The sequence below is a fragment of the Centruroides vittatus genome, unplaced genomic scaffold (genome assembly GCF_030686945.1).
Source record: "Centruroides vittatus isolate TY-2023 unplaced genomic scaffold, ASM3068694v2 contig_298, whole genome shotgun sequence".
Classification (NCBI taxonomy): domain Eukaryota; kingdom Metazoa; phylum Arthropoda; class Arachnida; order Scorpiones; family Buthidae; genus Centruroides; species Centruroides vittatus.
In genome coordinates this window covers 776,876-799,473 of record NW_027121900.1, presented here as the reverse complement: position 1 = coordinate 799,473, position 22,598 = coordinate 776,876, and the positions used below count along the sequence as shown (strand labels likewise).

The window sequence follows — 22,598 nt, the reverse complement described above, 5'->3', positions numbered from 1 at the left end:
CCGGTGTTGTATTGCAGAAGACGAATACTTTTATTACTGCGTTGGTCCATATTCAGTACTATTAATTACGTTGTTTTTGATACGAGTATAAACCTGACATGTGCTGTCACGTGCGTTGTGTTCAGAGTTAGCTGCTTTCTCATGGGTGCAATTACAGCATTTAGCTGGCTTGTCCTTATGTTTGCAGTCTTTGTAGGAGTGTTCGCCAGAGCAGTGACTACATGTTGGCACTGTCTGGCTACAGGACTTAGTCGAATGGCCAAATCTACAGCACCTGTAGCACTGCAGGACCGGACAGAAGTCCGAGACCCTGCATTTGGACCATTCCACAGAGATCTTCCCCAGAATCAGAAGCCTTTTCCGCAGGTTGGGCGAGACCTGCACAGCCCAGTTGGTAAAGTCTTTCCCCTTCTTGCCCATAGTAAATTTGACTCTGAAGGCCTCGTTGAACTCGTCTTCAGAATATGTTTCGCTCAGGAACTCGTTCTGCCGATAGACAAGTAAAGGTAGCTCCTCCCAGGTCACTTGAACAGGAACTGAATAAAAAGCCACGTAAGGCAAACGCTTCTTTGGCCTTTTAATAGTTATTTGTGGAATTTCCTTGGAGATATGTTTCACAAGTCGGTCGGCATCGCTAGTGTTTCTTATCTCGATTGCAATTCCCCCACCTCCGATGTTGCGGACTCTGTCAACTCCAATCCGGAGCCTAGATGGTTTGATCTTCTCAAAAAGGAGTCTCCTGAGCTTATTACAGCTCGCTTCCTCTCCTTTGTTGTACAGAAGAAGGACCTCCGTACCGGTTTTTGGTCTTTTAGTGTTACCAGAGGATTCAACTATTTTTCCTGATTTAAGCGCTGTGCTGTAGGATCTGTCGACGCTGTTCACACAGGGGCCTTGTGTCCAGATCTCTTCAATTTTAGCCTTCGTGCTAAGTTGATTTTCCAGTATTTCTTGAATGGGGCCTTCTTCCAGGAGCTTCCCCAATTTACCGGAGAGGCCCTCCATCTGAGATAATGGTGCCTCAAGATCCATTCGATCAACAAGATAGTCTATGTTGTCACCTATTTTTTTATTGGTCACTGTGATCCTGTCCAATTTATTGTTGATTTCGTTGAGTTGGATGTTTAGATGTTTGACGTCGCTGGCACTTTGCTGTTTGTCATCATTGGTGGTAGAAGACCGTGGGCTATGGCTAGAAGCACTGTCCTTCACTTTTCCCATGATAGCAGGGAGGTCTTCGTAGAGAAGTTTATTAAGTTTGCCGGTAAAACCCTCAATCTCTGTTTTAGTTATGAAACAAGTGGTGGGAGGGTGCAAGATGGGCATCGGAGTAGTGGCTTCAGCATTCAGAATTTTATTGTTTTTCTTGACTGGTGTCCCTCTCCCCAATGAGGGGTCAGGGGTCCCAGACAGAACAAGCTGTTGGTTTTTCCCAGAGCAAACAGGGTTTGCATTGGGTTTACAGCAATCCCCTATGGTGCCGGCTGCGAGGTCTATTAACTTCTGGATCTGATCATTTATAAAGTTTTTATTCTGAGTGGAGCACGATCTTTTCCCCTTCTTCTCAGCGCAAAAGCCCTTAACTTCATTGGCGATGCGATATGCCTTTTCCAAAAATTCAGATAGAGCCTTGTTCTCCATGGAGAACAAAAGAGATAACAGAATATGTGGAAAGTGTTATCAACCAACCATGAGAGGGTAGTGTACAGCGTATTGTGTGAGAAAAGATGCCTGGTGGCCAAAAGACTCTGTCCGAGATGGAGTAATCCAGCCAAGACAGAGGGGAAAGCAAAGTTGGTTGGTTGCCAAAATAACAGGAATAGGTAATAAGAAATACCCTTTATCCTCCAAAATACTATTCCAATAATAATTAAATAACGAAAGTTTAAATTCGTGATGTAATTTTGACCGAAATACTAATTTAATAATAATTAAATAAACAGATGTTTAAATTCATGATGTAATTTGACCTTTCGCCTATCGCGCCGTCACCAACTGTCATCCTGCCTCACAACTCCCCTTTGCTCGACACTCTCCCTCGAACACCTCCTCTCCCCCGCGACCCCTCGTAATTTATTATCCTAACAGTCTTGGAATGTAACACGTGTAGACCCCACCTAAATGTGTTGGAGTAAAATAATTATACACAAATAATATTTAAAACTAACCATTATAATATTCTATAACATAATAACCTGACTTAAACACAATAGAATAAAGTTATAACCGTTCTAAAGTTAAAATGTACCAATTAATCTCTATTGCAAAAACCCAAACCCTTATAATACGATTAATATTAAACGAATTGCTACCCTCCTTAGGACCTAATTGACTAAGCTAACCTCTAACAAACCCCTTTGTGCCGCCTCAGAGATTAAGTCTCCCCCCGCTAAACCCAGTAAAAACCCGTTTTTAGTTAAAACGCGTTTTATCTAGTTGAAACTAGTTTTTACTGCATGTCATTGTTATAATTAGAATTTACTGCTAGTCGAAAATGAATTTGAGTTAAAACTACTTTTAACTAGACAAAACGGGTTTTTAACAAAATGGCTTACTTGTTAGTAAAAACTGTTTCGACCAAGGTCATTCAGCTAACACGTTCCTATAGTGCACTGGTTCTCAAACTTATTTCGACCACCGCTCACTTTGAGATTAAAAAAATTCCTAGTGCCTCCATATTTTTAACTTGCCTTTTTACATTACCATCTGTTGCGTATTTTAAAAACATTTGCAAATATAATGTTTAAACATGCATTATTATATGGATGGGATAGATAGGGTGTGATCTATAGCCTATTTCTGAGATCAAAGAATGTTTCAATGAGAGGAAATAAAACTCATACTTAATCATATTTAGAAGTATTTTTATTAACATTAAAAGAAGGCTTTGAATTTAAAACTTATCTAATGTGAAGGATAAATCTGTTGTATTTCGACCAGTTTGTTAATATCAGGGTCGAATTCACTTAAAATCAGCCGTAAGTCGCCGCGTTCAGTAACTTGCAGCCGATTTCTGTTTTTAGTAAGCAACGTTGCTACAGTACTAAATCCACGTTCACACAAATACGACGATGGGAATGCTATCAGAAATCGTTGAACAACTGACCATAACTCAGGGTACAGTTGAGAGATTTGCTTCTGCAGCCAAAATTCTTGGTAGCCATTTTTGAACATTCATTTTTAGCATATTTATGCAATAATGTTACTATAATAAGTTCATTCATGCTATAATATGTCAACGTGTTAGAAATATTCAGGTTGTGATCTTCAATAAAAATTAAAAAATATATAGATTGTCAGCATAAATATATATATTATAGTCAGATTTTTATAGATAGAATTTGTCTGCCATCGCCCCTCTAGATTTCCTTAATGCCCCCTAATTTCCTTTGAGCCTTCTACTGCCTCCCTGAAAGCCTCCAGTACCCACAAGGGGTCGTTATCGCCCACTTTGAGAAACGCTGCAGTGTATGATGAATTTCGTATCGCTTTAACCCTTTTCCCCGACATCTTGTTTACGTTTATTTTGCGATCCCTCCTAAGGCAATATAGGTCAGTCAGGCGATATTATTTTAAAACTTCACCAAAAATCAAATTATCGTTATATCTATATGAAAAAAATCACTTACATTTATTAATATCTTTAGTTTTAAATACGATATTTTTCAATACATTTTATTAGAAAAATTTATATGGAAAAAATTAATATATATCAGAACTGACACACAAACTTGATAATTTGTAACATTTTGTGAAAATTAACATTGTCTAGTCACACAGTTGTTTGCTGGCACTGAGCCAGAAAGACTTAGGGTGCGTCCTACGTGGCAGCGTCCAGCGACCACGGGCGGAAAGAATCTTTGTACGCGCGTCCAACTCGCGAGCGACTTCTGTCCAGAGTGGATACGTGTTGTTTATAAAATGGCGGCGAGACGACTTCGTCGAATGCGTGCTACAGAAAGTATGGCGAGCATTAAAACGGTAAATTTGATAGGTAATTGTTATCACTAACTAGATACACAACAAATATTATTCTGTGAGGATTCTTCATAAGTTAAAAAAAAGTTTTATTTTTAAAACGTTACATTTACAAAATCAGAAATTATTAAATTACGTAAAAGATTATTAATTAAAGTACATACAACATATATACACAATTTGTCATTCTGTTTTCATTCATCTACAAAATCAGCCATTTTCTTCTTTGGAAGCGCGAGCAGTGGAAGCGGCGATCAAACTTGCTTGGTAGCTGCTTCCTGGAAGCGCATGTAGAAGCGTTATCTGGTAGTCGCTACACGCTAAACGCGGCTACTCCGGACGCGCACATTTGCTTGAACTGGTTTGTCCGCTCCGCTTGGAAGCGCGTTTACGCCCGTGGTCGCTGGACGCTGCCACGTAGGACGTACCCTTAGAGTACGTCCTACGTGGCAGCGTCCAGCGACCGCAGGCGGAAAAAATCTTTGTACGCGCTTCCAACCGGCGAGCGACCTCTGTCCAGCGTAGGCGCGTTGTTTACAATATGGCGGTGAGACGATTTTGTCGAACGATTGCCATGGAAAACAGTTTTCTACGATACTCTTCTACACTTTCTTATTGTGTTTACCTAAAGGTCTTGTAGGCAAAAGACACATAATATTTATAAGAAACGTCGCGAGTTCGGTTAATTTCATCGTTTGTATCGTGAAATGAAAGACGATCCGGCGAAGTTTTTTGAATTTTGCAGAATGCTACCTGCAACTTTCGATTATATCCTACAAAGTATTCGTCCCTACATTGTGAAGACAACTACGAATTTCCAGAAACCTATATCACTTGAAGAGAGGCTTGTTGTTACGCTAAGGTAAAGTACTGACTTTCTCTTAATTTAATTAAAAAGTTATCAAATTGAAGGTACTGTAATGTGACACAAGAATTGCTCATTTTCCTTCGATTGACAGTTTCACGATCATTTTTCTAGAACAGTTTTTAAAAAAATGTTATAAAAAGACTGTTATTGAAAATATAGTGTTGCAATTGTTTCATTTGAAAAGTAATGATATCACTAACTAGATACACATTGAATAAAAAGAATCTTTATAGAATAAGTTTAAAAAATTTTTAAAATATATTAAATTGAATACAAATAAATAAAGCAAGATAAATTTTATACAATATATATATACAAGTTAAATAATAATTTTATCAACGTTTTTTAATTCGACGAGTACAAAATTTTGAATTTGTGATCTGACAGTTAATTTTTTGATTGGTGGTAATAGCTTCATATAAGGTATTAAAGATTTAAAAAAGTTCAAATCATCATCATCTTCCTTGTCTGCTTTTCTCAACCATTCAATTTTCTGTTTTTCTATTTCCAGCATTTCTTTCTGTAAATCTAAGTTATCTGTTTTCCTTTTTCGTTTTTTGTTTGTTGTAGATGAGCACTTGTTGTCATTTATATCTGTAATAGATCTGTCCGTCTCATCATTTTCTGTGTGCCAAATTGTAGGTTCTACAATATAATTTGTAATTTCATTATCAACAACAAGTGATCCAGAAACAGTAGTTTCTGGATCACTTGTTGAGGGAGCCAGATCAACTTGCAGATTACTGCTAGTAGATCTGGGTTCTATGACGTCTCTCAAAAATTCAAGCGAACTAAAATACATTCATTTTGTTCGTTTTGCTGGAGCTGCATTTTCTGATCTTGTGTTTTGGATTTTTCTTAACTCCTTTCGGAAATTGTCATGAAGGCTTTTCCACTTTGATTTTGCCAGCTTCTCTGAAATTGGAAGGGAACATAAAGTTATTATTAAATTATAAGAACCTTACTATAGTAATAATTACCTCACTTCAAACAGTAAAATGCATGTATTTAGAAAACATATTACATTAACTGCACAGGAAAATAGTAGAATTGATGGTTAAAAGCTGATTGATGTGATTACATGTGTAGCGTAAGACTTATTGTTAAACTTTGTTTACTTACTGAATATTTATATCTCTTTGTATATGTGTAGGCTATGTAAATAAATCAAAGAATACTAAATAAAAATACAAATATACTAAACTCAACTCAAGAACACTATTTTACATAATTACTCTTCTTTCTTTTTCCAGATATCTTTCAACGGGAATTTCTTTTAGACAGCTGGCATTTTCCATGAGAATTGGTAAATCAAGTATTGCAAGTATTGTGAAGGAAGTGTGTGAAGCCCTTTGGTCAAGTCTTCAATCAAAGCACATGCCTATACCGACAAAGGAACATATGACAGAGAAGGCTGAACAATTTTATAAAAAATGGAACTTTCCTAACTGTGTGGGTTCCATAGATGGAAAGCACATAAGGATTAAGTGTCCACCAAATTCTGGAAGTCAATATTAAAATTACAAACAATTTTTTTCTATAGTACTTCAGGCTGTGGTTGATGCTGATTTGAAATTTTTAACAATTGATGTAGGAGCATATGGAAGGCAGTGTGATGGTGGAGTATTTAAGTATTCTGTACTCTATCAAAATCTAGAATCAAATAAATTGGAACCCATCAGATACAACATTGCCCCATTCTAACACAAAAGCCCTATATGTTTTAATTGGTGATGAGGCTCTTACTCCATACTTATTAAAGCCCTACAGTAGAGGATCCCTGGATAAAAGTAAAACAATATTTAATTACAGACTATCAAGAGCAAGAAGAGTAGTTGAATGTGCTTTTGGCATCTGTGCTGGAAAATGGAGAATTTTAAATAAATCTATTGAAACTAGCGTAGAAAATGCTATAAATATTGTAAAGGCTGTAACTCTGCTGCACAATGTGATAATAGATATTGAAGGTTGCAGGGAATCTCATGCCATAGAGACAAATTTAAGCAAAAGTAAATACAAAAATTTCACAAAAGTAAATAATGCAGCATCATTTTCAGCAAAGGTTATAAGAGATAAGTTTTGCCAATATTTTAACAGCAATATAAAATAAAATAATCAACCATTCCAACTTCAGCAAAAATTCTTTAATCCTAAAACAGCCCAACATATTTTAACAGCCCAAATAGTTCTGTTCCATGGCAAGAGCAAGCTGTTAACAGGATGTAATGTAATTTAAACAGTTCTTTGAATTTTGGATGTGCCACTGATATTACCATATATTACTAAAATATACAATATATATATTATATAGTGTAATTACATATTTATACAGAATAAATTGCATTTTTAGTTTGTGTATGATACTGGCTACATGTTCTCTTTCTATGTAATTATGATCTAGTATCACAAATTATTTTATTGTAACAGTCTATGTATAATGAAATTTCTATCTTTTAAATATAATTTTTCAGTATTTTATATATATGTTACCGTTGAAGTATTTAATGCAGTTATTTCATAGAATACCTAGTTATTCCATGGAATAACTGATCGTGTCCGTTAAAGTGTGTAATATGTTATTAATTTGAGACTTTAACTAGTTATTCTATGAAATAACTAGGTATTCTATAAATTAACTAATGAGAGACAGTTAAAATGTAAAATAAACAATTTATCTAAAATGAAATTAAACTAATGATAGACAATTAAAATGAAAAAGAAGCAATTTATCTAATTTATGCAGCGTATAAATGGTATTTATGGAAACGTATCATAAAATCACTTGTTACAACAAGGATTACTAAAATGACACTTGGAATTACAAAGAACATTATTTTTAAAACAAAAACATTTTTTGTTGACACACTGGGTTTTACACGAACATTTTTTAAATCCATGACCAGTACCTAAACTTTAAGCTGTAGCAACCGACCAGAGCGATATTTCTACATCCGGTACTTCTTCAATTTTAATTAATTTTTGTTCTACTTTCACTCAGACTCTATTAAACTGTAATACAAACAACACCTTAATGCTGAGAACCTTTAAATTTAATGATAAACAAACGTTTTCAGCTCATTCCATGAGCCATCTTCAGGTTACAACATTCGAATGCTATGTCGAATAAGCAGTTCAAATTGAAATAAATAGAACTCACCCGCGTTGCTAAACTACGCAAAACAAAAAATAATATAAATAACATAAAATAACATATGGATTTTTTACAATGTATACATGTACCATGGGCATAACTCTCTAGGCAATCATTTTTTGCGTAGTTAATGCCTTCCTGTGACTTTTCTAATGAGAAACTTCCATGCTGACGGTAAAATCGTCGCATCCTTGTAATTTAAGCATTTTTCGGTTAAGCTGGACCTATAAATTTCACATTTTTCGGTTGCAGCCGCCAGTGTCGGTGAATGTATCGGTGTTATAAACCTGGCCTCATCCCATTTAACCACGGATCCTTCAGCCTGCGCCATTTTTGCCAACGTTGTTGTGCATTTACCCTTTGCCACATCATATCTGTGTTCCTTAATCCTTTTACTTAGGCTTCTCGTCGTGACCCCGATGTATTCTTTATCAATCCTTAATTGGTCGTTGCTGTACGGAATTGAGTACACTGTTGGTTGCTCATTCGGTTTAATTCTATCTTTGTCGTTCCTTAATAATTTATAAATCGAGGGAGCTTTTTTGTACACAATAGTGCTGTTCCTGTGGCCCGCTATACTCTCCATAACCGAGGATAGACGTTTATTATACGTGAATTTCGTGATACCGTTTGTTCGATCTCGTTTTTTCTTGCTTTCTTTAGGATTCTTGTAAGCAGCAATCAAACGCTCAACCGTTCCTGGACCAAATCCCAACATCCTAGCCACTTGCCTAATTCTATCCAGCTCCTGCATCGTATCCATTATGTTAGAGCAATACTGATACGTTCTTCTAATTAAAGCTCTAAACGCTGATACCTTATAAATAATAGGATCATTCGATGTTGACGGTATATATAGAGGGTCGTGTATAGGTTTGATATAAACTTTCGTGTCTATTGATCTGTTCTTAAATGCAATACCAATGTCCAAAAAATGCAATTCGTCGCTACTGACTTGATCCAAGTTTAGCTTCAGGCCATGATCGTTGGAATTCATGGCACTTAAGAATTGTTTTATTCTTGTGTGGTTCCTCCATATAACAAGCACATCGTCAACATACCTTTTGTACATGATTACGTCCTCCTTGAAGTTGATAAGAGTGATGCGCTCCATTTTTCTTACCACCAACTCGCACAGCAAACCAGACATTGGGCTGCCCATCGGGACACCCTTTAACTGTTTATAGACTTTACCCTCGAAAACAAAAAACGACTCAACGCATAACAGACTTGCCATCATCTCTAGGTCTTTACGGTATTCTGCCGCCGTTGGATGTAAGCCATATAACACTTCCATTAGTGCATCAAAACATGAAGATGGTTTGATTGACGGATACATGCTCTCGAAGTCCATTAACGCCAATTCCTGCAGATCCTTTACAACATTCATCGGGTTCTTTGTAACAAAATGGTGATCCCCAATCAACTCCGACAAATATGAATGCATGCGCTTTTCCAGTTTATACGTGGGGCCTTTACACCTATCTACCACAGGCCTAATTTCCTTGTCGGCTTTGTGTCTTCGCGAAACCAAACAACCTGGGTACACCCGGGTTCATGACGTGTGCTCCTTTCAGGAAAGGGAAGATCGATGCCAAGGGAGATTTCTCCAACCTTTTTACCTTTCCGTCTTTTTATAACGTGACGCGCTCAGAATACTCCAAGACCGTTGTACGAGATAGTTTAGAATAAATTTAATTAATACTAGAAACTGTGTTGGTATGTTTTTATTTTGTATGGTTGAGAATGTTTAAAAATTCAATTTCTATTCAAAAATATTTTAGCACTATAGGCGCCTCGACATAGTATTCGAATGTTGTAACCTGAAGATGGCTCATGGAATGAGCTGAAAACGTTTGTTTATCATTAAATTTAAAGGTTCTCAGCATTAAGGTGTTGTTTGTATTACAATTAATTTTTGTTTACAGACACTGAACTGGGATCGGGAATATAATTGTTTTATGTGGCCGTTTCTTGTGCCCAATTGGAAAAATCCTTCTTCGGTTATTTTTTGATGATAGCTAAAATAGATTTGGCATCACCTTTTCCTCTGTCAACTTCAGGCACTGGGATACGGACGGTAAACCCCACAGAGGCTTCAGAATGAGATTTATCCGACATTAATTTCATCTTTTTTGCTTGAATTTCTAAACATTTTTTAGACTTTTCTCTTTTTCTTTGAACATTAAGTTCATTAAAACACAATTTGCAGATTTTCTGCTCAACTTCATCTTCTGAAACATAATCTTCCGAACATGATATATGGACAGGCTCCATACATTTGAAGCAAACTATATCTTCACTGCATTCTTTTAAACAGACAACACATACTTTCGTAATGGGATTATTTAATACTGTTTGTTCAACTACTTTTTCATTATCAGGTTGAGAAGAAACATTCATTGCAGTCAAAGTATTTTGTAATTGATCTTCGTCGACCAACGAATTAAGTGATTCCTTTGGAATGACAGTTGTTGACAGTCCAACTCTAGCTGCGCAACCAAACATAGCTTTGTAGGGGGACCTTTTAATGCCAGAATGGAACGCTCTGTTCTTTATAAACTGGATAAATTTTAACCCGTTACTCCACGAAGTTGACTGGTTGTCTTGCATCCAAGTCGTCAACATATTTTCTATGTCCTGATTGGCTCTCTCAACACTGCCTTGGATTTGGCTATGTCTTCGTTTGCTATGCACGATCTTAAGCTCTGGCCAAGTTACTTTTAAGTCATCAATAAGTTTGTTACAAAATTCTCTTCCATTGTCCGGCTGCAATATACATGGGGCTCCAAACAACAAAAATATATCAAGCAACTGTCCTGCAACTTCTGCTCTTTTTGTTTGAAGAGGTCTTAAAACCACGAACTTTGTAAGGTGATCTTGATAAACTAAAATAAATTTATAGTTTCCATCAGGTTGTGATTGAAAATCTATGAGGTCAACCTGACATCTTGAATTCATATGTGAAAAAATCATGGGCTTAACAACAACACCTTTTCTGCCCGCTTTGCGTTTTTGTTGACAAGATTCACAAAAATTCAGGAAAATCTTAATATCATTTTGCGTAATATTTTTGTAACGACGATTAAGTTCTTTTATCATTCGGTCTCTACCACTGTGCCCAATAGATAAATGAGTTTCGTACAAAATGTCAAACAAAGAATCACTTGAGCAATAAAACATTACATCTGGTGTTGCATTTGTTACTGGGGTTATTAATTTTTCTACTCCTTGAACTTCAAGGACATCGTAATGAAGTAACCAATAATTACGTGGCACTTTGATAGCTGATGTAAAGAAATCTAAAACATCAGATAAGAAACTTAATAATTTTTCACGGGTGAGCAAAGCACTGTTCTCTTTCACATCACGCTTATTTAGTAAAGATTCAAACTTTTCTTTCATTGCAGCTTTTTTTACGTTATCACTTAAAGAATTCATTGTTCAAGGCAATTTAAGGTCTTAAAAATAATTGCACTTTAACGTAAGTAACAAATGACTAAATTATAAAACTTAAAAAAATAAATGTATCTCAATACCTGACACGTGGAAACAGTATTTGACGAACAGCAGCCGGCACTGTACGTGCAAGCAATCAATTAACTGGAATGAACTGGCGCCAACACGCTAAACAAGTTCTCTTCCTATGGCCTGGAATAGTTCATAAATGCAGTAGGGGTGGAAGGTAAATGTATTTGTCGTGCGAGATATATGATATAGATTATTTTACACTTTAATGGGCTGCAGATCGTTATTCTATGAAATAACTAGTTAAACCATGAAATACAAGAGAGTTTTACATTTTAACGGACACGATCAGTTATTCCATGGAATAACTAGGTATTCTATGAAATAACGGATTTCATACTTTAACGGTAACATATATAATGTTCTATATCTCAACCCCATTAAATCTGACCACGTGGTTTGTACAGTACATGATTCGTATAATAATAAAAAAAAAAAAAAAATTACTTACTGCCTATATTAAGTCTTGTGGCAACATTATCCCACTCCTTATCAACGAGGTTTCTATTATGGTACTCTTTAAGTTTTGAATTCCATAAAATTAGTCTTTGGAATATCTCCGATATCAACGAGTGAACAAAGTCGGCCATTTTCTTGTTTGGAAGCGCGAGCAATGGAAGCAACAATCAAACTTGCTTGGTAGCTGCTTCCTGGACGCGCGTGTAGAAGCGTCATCTCGTGGTCGCTACACGCTAAACGCGGCTACTCCGGACGCGCAGATTTGCTTGAACCGGTTTGTCCACTCCGCTTGGAAGCGCGTTTACGTCCGCGGTCGCTGGACGCTGCCACGTAGGACGCACCCTTATATCGAATTGTACAAAACAATATTCTAACACTTATGCACGTATGTTTATTCGTTGTGAAATTATCGCATATTATATCAAACATTTGTTTGAAATCAAAATTTTATACCGCTATCAACTAATATAATGAATTATTATACTTTATTCACTTCGTATCGAACGAGATTATATCCGTTGTTAATAAATTTTACAAAAATCGATATTTACCAAAGTAACGATGAATCGGTACCCTCGAAGTTTTGCTTAAAAAGCCAGGGTACCGATCGATCGGTGCCTTCGGGGACAAAGGGTTAATTAATGTTAATAACACAGATGTGTGACCAATATTTTCAACAAATATCATATTAAATAATACAAATGTTTCAATCCCAATCATCACTTTATTTATTTCCTCCAACCATATTTATGTAGCTAAAATTAGTTTTAACTAATGTTAAAAGTTAAAACTAGTTTTATCTAAAATCAAAACATGTACAGCAGTAAATTCCAGTTTTAACTACACAAAACGGGTTTTAACAATGACATCCAGTATAAACTAGTTTCAACCAGTTAAAACGCGTTTTAACTAGTAAAAACGGGTTTTTACTGTAACATATATATTAAAAGAATAAATGATTATTGTTATTGATCAAAATAATATTATATGAAGTTATTAGAATAAAAACTACAGAAAATATATTCTAATTATTTTTTGTAATATATTAATAAGTTAATTTTTTTAATAAAATATAAAATATATTATTTGAGTATGGAAAAGATAGTTTCTGTTCTGATCTCCAGATGGCAATAATGTAAATGTACTGCCGTTTTTAATTTTTTTATAATTAAAAAATTCAAGCAATTTAACTTAATTGAAAATTTTGTGAAACAATTCTAAATGTTAATATTTTTATGAACAGCTTTAGAAGTAACCTTTTTTCTATTTTTTTTATAAATTGCGTATTTTTTGTTTAATGTATAATAATACATATAAACATTTAAGATTTTTAATGCAATAACATAACATTTACACTAAAATGTATTAACAGGTATATAAATAATTTGGAAAGGTCTTTAGTTTAAAATTTCGTTACAAGATGGCATACATGTAGCCTGTCATATATGTCATGTTATTTTTATCTATACTAGACAAAGTTCCAGCAATTTTCATACACATACAAAAAATTTACGTATATACGTTACTTTCGTTTTTTTAACTTAGTCAACTTTCGCTAGCACAAAAAATTTCTCCCAAAAAAATTTGTTAAAAATGACAGTTTGAATATTATTTATAATTTACACTATTCGATCACAGATAAAATTTTTCGATTATATAGTTAATTTATGAATATGGAAAACGAAATTCATTTTACAGTAGACATACAGTATTTTCCTTAGAGGTATAAAATAATGTACAGTACATGATACAATTAATCGACTGTTGTCATCGTTTCAAAAGATTGTTTCTTGTTTTATTAATTGGTCAAGAAACATATATTGGCCATAATTATTAACAGTTGTTTCTAAAGTAGGAAGACTTCTTTGTTTGGTAGACTTATCAACTGGTTACTTCTATTGCTGAAACATTAACCTATAAAATAAATACATAGGTACATAAATACATATTTTAATTTTTTATAACGTGACGCGTTCAGAATTCTCCAAGACCGTTGTACGAGATAGTTTAGAATAAATTTAATTAATACTAGATGAAACTGTGTTGGTATGTTTTTATTTTGTATGGTTGAGAATGTTTAAGAATTCAATTTCTATTCAGAAATATTTTAGCACTATAGGCGCCTCGATCGAGTTTCGCCGTTCTTCACTAGTTGTATACTTGAATGTTTGAATTTGTTCGAATATTGAAATTAATTTTATTTTCTTAAATAAAAAGCTATTAAAATTATGTTGAAGCATCCTAAACAGAGTATTGCAAATCATGGAAAATAAATATTACGCTATAATTGTAATACATCGTATCTATGAAAAGTTAATACAAACAAATTACAAATTACATTATTTTTTATCATTTACAGAAAACTGCTTTTTACAGTATAATTTTTGAGTTTTAATTCTAAATAGTATTATATTAAAATAGAAACTATAGCATGAAATAACAGATATTTATACATATTAATAGTTACAGTATTGGATTCTTCGGAAAGGAATTTCGTTTTTTCCATATAAAAATAAACGCAATATTCTTATAATAAATAAATATTTCATTGATTAAGATTAATTAATTAAGGATTAAAAAAAGACAGACAAATGGATGACAGTGGGAATTTATAGGTTACAATTTTTTTTCAAATGCACCCCAATAACATTCAAATACATTAAATAACAGTGTAAGAAGATACTCAGCAAACTAATACAGATATTTTTATATAGTTTTTTGAATTAAATGAATTTCTTCAGCAACAAAAAAGGTGTTGCTGGTATGTGTTTACATTAAATAAGTAAATGTGAGGTATAGATGTGATTAAAAATGAAGAAAGAAGAAAAAACAATAAAAAAGAAAATGAAAAATGTAAATATAATAATGGAATGTTCTCATGCATTTTTATTATTATTTTTTTATTTTTATTTTTAATCACAAATGCATTTACTTATTTTATGTATTCAAATGTTATTTCATTTAATTTTCGAAGGCACCTTGATGAATGTATTTTTGAGGTCTTCTCTCTTTTGGAGTGATGACATCATAAATCTACTCCTGCTACTTGATAGAACAACAAGCCAAATTCACCATTACCTCAAATATAAACAAAATATGAAAATGATGAGAACAGACTTTTGATGACGTTTTTAGATAGATATATAACTTCTTTATTTTTATAAATCACCTGTTTTATGCGGCTTTTCATAAAGTGTGAAATTTATATTTATTAAAATTTTTCATGGCAGAAGAAAAAACCTTTAGTATTTAAAATACTTTTACAATAGAGATGTTTATTTAATCACAAATAAGTTTTGTAGGTTTCAGGAAGTTTTGTATTATAGTTTCACTATATTTATGAAAATTAATTTTTTTTAATAAGTAGTATTTATTTATTACAGTAGACTATAAATGCATAAGAAAAAAGTTTTTAATGTAATGTTTCTTCAAGTATAAATTTTTAATGAATTTTTATAAAATTATTGTTTTCAGATTCCAAAGTACTTATAGTGCAAGAGCTCAAACAGCTCTTCCTTAGGCAATGAATGGAGATTTTTCTCGTGTTTTAGCAACTCAGATGGTAAGTTTGTTTAAACATTTTAAATTTCACTTTTTTAGAAGAATTTTATGTGAATTGAAAACTTTCTCAGTTCACTTAGAATTTTGTTCTACTTTAATATAACTCAATTCTTAATTTAGCATATATTTTATGAAAAATAACTTTTCATTTTTCATAAAGTGTTAAAAGAATGAAAGTTTCTGTAGAGAAATGTTCATTCTTTTGGCGTTACAATTTTAAAAACTAAAAACTAAAATAAAAAATAACTGTATACAGATTTTATATAATCTTTATTGTATTATGTAAGTCAGTGATCATCAATCTTTTGAAGTTACTAGCTTGATGATGCTGTTATAAATATAAACAAAAAGTGAAATTGAAAATCTGCATTTTTAATATAAATGCATATCTTCAATTTCACTTTTATATATATGTAATATATAATTATATATATTAATTATATACAGTATATAAATATGTACTGTACTGCACGCAAACAAATAATTATTTTTGAAATTTTGTGGCATATTGTTTGAGAACCATTGATCTAAGATTGGCATTCTGCTAGAATTATAGACTAACTGGTTTACAACTCCAGACTAGATGGTCTATATTGATAATTCTAGCAGAGAGCTAATAAAAGCAAGGAATCAAAATGATATTTAATATATAATTTTAAACAAACATTTGTTGAATATGGTAAAACAAATAAACCATTTGTTGAATCTTATCTGCAAATTAACGTGTAATGCTTGCCAGTCATTTGACAGAGTTAGTTTCCTTGTGTATATTCTTTTTATGTATTGATTTAATGCACTTATTAAAATTAAACGAGTTTGTGTGTGTGTGTGTGTGTGTGTGTGGAAGACTAAGTAAATTGGATATTATATTTCCGAAGATTTATCTGAAAATTATCAAATGTCTCTATGTGTTTCTATATTTTGCGTAATTGTAGTAATTAAATCTCTTTCACTTCAAAAACATTTAATTTGATGTCATCGCGAAAAGCAAATAAGACATAATCTCTTAAAAATACTAAAAATAAAAAATTTATCCTTAGTTTTAAAACAAGTAAAAAGTACTTTCTTATTCCGACTTCGAGGAACGGTTTTAATTATTGAATTTATATAATCTCTTTTATTTGTTTGCGATGTTTGACAATACAAGATTATACTATTTATTTGATACATCCCTTAATTTTTCGATGTCTTCGAGTTAATCTTCGAAGAATAAAAGTGCTGTTAAAAATAAGGAATCGCAAATAAATAGTTTAACTAAAATTTTACATTGTTAAATTGTCTAGAGCAGTGGTTCCCAAAGTGCGTGCTACCTCTTCCTGTATGCGGTGAGTAAATCTGGGGGAGCGAAGTGGGCGGTAGTGGGAGCTAGAAACGGTACTAAACAGTTATCATAAGCGAAAATTGGAGTGACTAACTTCCTTTCCTCTGTTAAAACGAGTAGGAAGAAACATTGCGTTCAATGATTATCAGATGTTGAGAACAATGTACGGTAAGGACACAAAGTGTAAAGATCATTAAAAAAAAATTTTCCTAAGAATATTTCTAAGCCTTTCTCACACAAGGGAAAATTGGTTATGCGGCGTTGGGTGTAACAGCGGAAACATGGATGGCTCGAATAAGTTTGGGAACCACTGGTATAGAATCAAACATCATTTCTTATTCCACGGTAAAAAGTATAAATATTTTGAATACTGAACGTGGGAAGTCGCAATCGAGAACTTATCAGTTGAAGAATAATTGCGGTATCTCTTGTAAGGCTGCAATTTTAAAGTTGCAGACTTCTATATTTCCACACTCGTCTGTCCTTTGTTAATCTGGAGAACGAAGTTACATGATTAAAATCTTGACCATATGTTATTTAAATTAAAATGTGATAAAAAAAAAAAAAACTCGCTGCCCGACGTAGTGATGATGTTACAATAAGTAATTCTATTTTTCAAACTCAGCCTCTTAGTTGAAAGGTGATTTTGAAGCAGAAGTTGGTAGTCGACGGTCGACCATTAATCGTATTGGAAGACGGTGTATCGTGTAAAGCATGAAAACAGTAATTATTTCAAATGTAATTGCACTCCATAATTACATTCAATAAACGGATTTGATTCTTTCCGAAAATGTGAGAATAATTAAGATCATTCTCTCAATTTGTACAATGAGGAGAAGTATATATCGAAGCAGGTAGTAAGTTGACACTTTCAGTGGACATTTTCTAAAAAATGTGTCTCTCTAGTGGCACTATTTTAAAAAAAGGAATACAGGAAAAAGGCTTTATTTTGAAAATTAAAGAGGAAAAAAAAAACGGTTGGAATATTGAACAATTGCGTGAGAGTATTAAAAAATGTTTGTGCCTTGTTTAACTTCTATGAAAAAACCCACTGAGTGAGAATATATTGTAATATAATATCTTCTTACTCAGTGGGTTTTTTTCAGAAAAGATAAACAAGGCACAAACACTTTTCCGAAATGCACCTGGGTAAAATAAAGTTGTTAATTGGCTAATATTTTCGAACTCTGAGGATGTGACTAATATTTTCGAACTCTGAGGATGTGATAATTCCTAGGAAATAATAATGTTTGAACTGGATACATATTGAAAATTTAAATAAAGGAATAGAAGCAGAATCATAAAATAATGTTTATAACAAACGGATGAAGAAAAATATTATAATAATTCACATCGTCGTAAAATATACTATCATTTTTACTGTGGACCCTTACCCTCTCAATAGATAAGCACTTCCTTTTACTATATTCTGCGCAAGATAAAGTACATGTAAACTAACGTAGTAGTTTACCTTAAAAAAATTGAATGTCTAAGCACAAAAATAGCAAATATCTTGTAAATTATTATGTTTTTTATACATATTTCGAAGTGTATTGGGAATTTACTACCAATTGGCATAATAATGTTACATCCTGCTTGTGTTAATTTCCTTAAGAATAATTATTAAACCACGTTGAACGGTTCAGTCACTGTCGATAAAATTTGATATTAAACTCTTTTCATTTTCTACTTCAATTTCGGATTGATTAAAGGTTACGTTAGATTAAAGTTGAAAGGCGAAATAACTACACGGTATCTAAACAGCAAATATGATAAGGATAGACCTGAACAAACTGGCGCTCCGAAAAACTAGTGTTATATTACAATGTTTTGTGCAGTATTATCAAATAAAACATTTATTATTTTTAGTCCTTATAAAACAGTTAAATGGCAAGATTTTTATTAGTGTTAAAATACGAATAGATATTGATGTTTGCCATAAAATTTCATCACATTAATAAAAAATATAAAAGTAATTTATTTATTAATCTATGTATAGATAACAGTTTAATATCACGGTTTAAAAATAAGATAAATAAAGGAAAGATTATGAAAAGAAAACTAATAAACTCATAAATAGTGAATGTTGTATCAATATTAGATTCGGTCTTAGTGCATCATGAGCAATATTTTGCGCTTAAGTTCATTTCTCTGCTTCATTTACATAATTGTAATTTCAAATGGAATCGAAATTAACGAAACTCAAAATAGTCCACAAAATGCATGGGGTAAGAAATATATTCATTACATAAAATAAATTATAATAATAAATTAGGAATAAAGTAATGGTAAAAAAAACATGCTCGAAGTAACTAATCATTTAAATATTAAATTTTTATTATCCAATTTATAATTGAATTTATTTTCAATTTTTTATAATTTATATGTATTTTATATATATATAAAATAAGTTGTTAGTAAATGTGTTTTAAGAAAACTATTGTATAAAACTAGATCGACAAATTTATTATTTAATATTAATTAACACGCCTCATTTTAAAGTACAAAACAAAAAAAAACTATTGTTCGATAATACTGTAAATAACATTTTTATCTATTTTTAAACGTTACTTAGCCTTGTCCGTAACATACATTACAAAATGTAAAATTTTGGGTTAAATATTATAATATTATAGATAATGTCGAAAAAAGTTTTTTAAATAACAATTTAATTACAATTGTGATTTGCTTTGTTTTATATGTAGATTTTAATGAAAAGATTTAAAGTTATTTTGTATAAGTCGATATTTCTAGATAATATTCATCGCTTTATAAGAAAAATTAATTTTGTTATTAATTTTCATGTATTAAAAATTTTATCGTATTGTCTACTTGCTTACGACATAACTTACGCAACATTTCGTCAATATAGAAACAACGCGATCATGTTATCGTATATCGCGCCTAATTCCACATTATTACACAAAAACAATTAATATTGGATCTTAGAGTACTTGTGAGATTCTAATTTCTTTGGTTATGCACACGATCTGTCAGGTGTGGTTTAAAATACAATACTTTCCTAATGAGAAAGTGTCTTTGTGCAATTAACAACCACACATTTATTTCCCCCCCAATATTTTTTTATTTTTTTATTAAGGCCTAATTTATTCAGTCGAAATAATTAATTTTCAACGAATTTTAAAGTCGTCTATTATGGAGGGCTTTTAAAAACAGAAATCGTAAATAAAAATGTTTTGTAATATTACAATATTTTTAATTGCAAGTCATTTTTATACTGTGAAGATATCTTTAGAATTATTTTTACGCATTTATGATAATAAAAATCAATTTAGTTATATATTTATTTCATTTTTTACCTTCTTTTTAATCACCGTTATCTTTCTAACAACACACATACACATTTACTAATAACTGTATTATTTATAATATATATATAAGTATTTGGATAAAACAAATTTTTTCTCTCCTCTTCAGTCAGTGTCGAAATCAGAGCCGTAACTAGGATTTTGGACGCCCGTGGCCAAGAATAAAAATGGCGCCTTTTTAAATTTTTGTTATTAATAGAAAATGCTATTCTAAAAAAATTATCTAATGACATTCAATATATTTTTCAACTATATTTTAAATTATTTACCGTATATATATCTTTAGAAATAACCTTTTTTTTGACTATCATCGATTTCACTTTGTTACACAGGCAAATGACTCCAACATATATACTGCTGCTTATCAACATTGTTATGAAGTTAATAATATCACTTTTAAATGTCAAAATTAAATAAATAGTTCACCCTATATTGGTATGTTACTGGTAACAAAACAAAAATAATAATTACTTAGTAATAAACATAAAAAAATGAAAAGTTTATAATTAACATATCAGATTGATGAACGTTGGCAATATTAACTAATATCTTTTGAATAACAATCACAAAATAAACTTAAACAAGATGAACTTTCCTCGCCTTCAGATTTGCAAATTCATCTATAACGTCCTGAAAATCATTTCTTTAAAAATATATTATAGAAACACGATACAAAAATTTTGAAAAATGCTAAAAACTGAGTTGGACTTCAAATGTACATACTGAAGTGTTTAAAAAAAAACTAAAATATTCACAATAGGCAAGTAATTTCTTGTGTTCGTGCATTAAGTAAATATAGGTTTAAATAAACACTTTTTGCATTTACTGAACACATAAAATGTTTCAACGCTACTCCTGCAAAATATGTTGTTGTTATATTTTCTAATAAACATTTATTCATTAAAAATGTAAATTTTTTACTGAAAGGCGAAATTAATGTAGGCAGTAGCCTACAAAGGAAGGTCGTCTCCGAAATCTGTGTGAATTATTCAAGCACTGCTGATGGTGCCAACGGTGAAAAAAAGAACAATATGCAAAGTTTTTTCTTTGTAAAAGTCGTATTTATATTTTTATTAAATGTAAATTGCGCCGGCCACGTACCTATATTGGATTTTTACTTAAATAGAAACTTGTTAATTTTCACGTGAAACGTTTTCACCTTCAATGTGTGTCGTTATCATTGCATTCAGACAATTACTATAAGTCTTAAATAAACAAAATGAATTATATGAAACAAACAATGCTCATCGCATGTACAATTTTATAATTTAACAACAAATAAAAAGTATTTAAAAATAATAAAATTATCTTAAGATGTTTGAAAAGATTATTAAAAAACACACAAGTATTCATCATGATTTTAAAATTAAATGACAATGAGAATGATACAGTAAAATCTGCCAACTTATACACATGACAACAGGGCATTTAGAAATGCACACATCTGGATGGAATTATACGTTTGATTATATTTATCTGGATTTCTTATGGATAGAATGATAGGTTGAGCCACAACTGTAAGACATCATTAGTTATCGTTTTTAAATATTGTTCAATTACAAATAGTCTAATCTTATACCCTAATTAAAAATTACTTAAATTTGAGTTGCTAGATTTTAATTCATGCAATCAAAATTATACTAATTAAGGTATTTAGAAACGACGTCTACGGTGAAGTCAGTCCGAAAGATATGAATTATAATTTATTCTCTTACATTAGTTTTGTTCAAACGTTGACAGTGCGACTATTTTGAAACTTTTGATATTCGCTACGTTTCTATTTCAAAAAAGGTAGAGATAATGTGCTTCTATTGATAATTGGATTTTTTTTTTTTTTTGATAGATTACTATTAAATTGATTTGCGTACGCAGGTTTGATAAGAGTTAAGAATATTTTGTTAAGTGTTATATATGAACTAATAAAACAAATGAAGATAACAAGCGAAACCGATAAATGTCAGAATTTTGCGAAATTATATGATGATCGTTCATTTAACAAACTGTAACGTTAAGTCAGTTCTAATTACCCTATCTTAAGTAGTTACTTTAGAGATTTTTTGCAAGTATTTATAGTTTGTAAGTGTTTCGTGATTTCAGTTGTTAGTGTATATCAGCTTTAAAGAGAAACTTGTTAATTTCCACATGAAACGTTTTCACCTTCAATATATATCGCTTGTACAAGTTTATTATTGAACGACAAATAAAAAAAAATATTAAAAAATAATAAAATTATTTCAAGATGCTTGAAAAGATTATTAAAAAACACACAAGTATTCATCATGTTTTTAAATTAAAGGTGGAAAATGATAGAGTGAAATCTGTCAACTTATACACGTGACTACAGTGCATTTAGAAACGCACACATCATGATGAAATTTTACGTTTGATTATATTTATCGGAAT

At 31.7% G+C, this 22,598-nt stretch overlaps 3 protein-coding genes and 1 pseudogene across 3 annotated transcripts in view; 2 read left to right on the top strand and 2 right to left on the bottom strand.

Annotated features, from left to right (window-relative positions):
- Positions 1–4,724: 4,724 nt before the first annotated feature.
- LOC136972585 (uncharacterized) lies at positions 4,725–7,973 on the top strand (annotated as a pseudogene).
- A 151-nt stretch (positions 7,974–8,124) lies between these two features.
- Positions 8,125–9,387, bottom strand: LOC136972584 (uncharacterized). Its single transcript, XM_067267158.1, has one exon. The coding sequence runs from the start codon at positions 9,385–9,387 to the stop codon at positions 8,125–8,127; it is 1,263 nt and encodes a 420-aa protein (XP_067123259.1).
- A 614-nt stretch (positions 9,388–10,001) lies between these two features.
- LOC136972583 (KRAB-A domain-containing protein 2-like) lies at positions 10,002–11,438 on the bottom strand. Its single transcript, XM_067267157.1, has one exon. It carries the CDS (start codon positions 11,436–11,438, stop codon positions 10,002–10,004), a length of 1,437 nt encoding a protein of 478 aa, XP_067123258.1.
- A 4,069-nt stretch (positions 11,439–15,507) lies between these two features.
- Positions 15,508–22,598, top strand: part of LOC136972582 (neurogenic locus notch homolog protein 1-like) — a 58,037-nt gene continuing 50,946 nt past the window's right edge. Inside the window, exon 1 of the mRNA XM_067267156.1 lies at positions 15,508–15,546. Within this exon, the coding sequence (XP_067123257.1) occupies positions 15,508–15,546 (39 nt within the window). The remainder of the gene's footprint in view (positions 15,547–22,598) is intronic.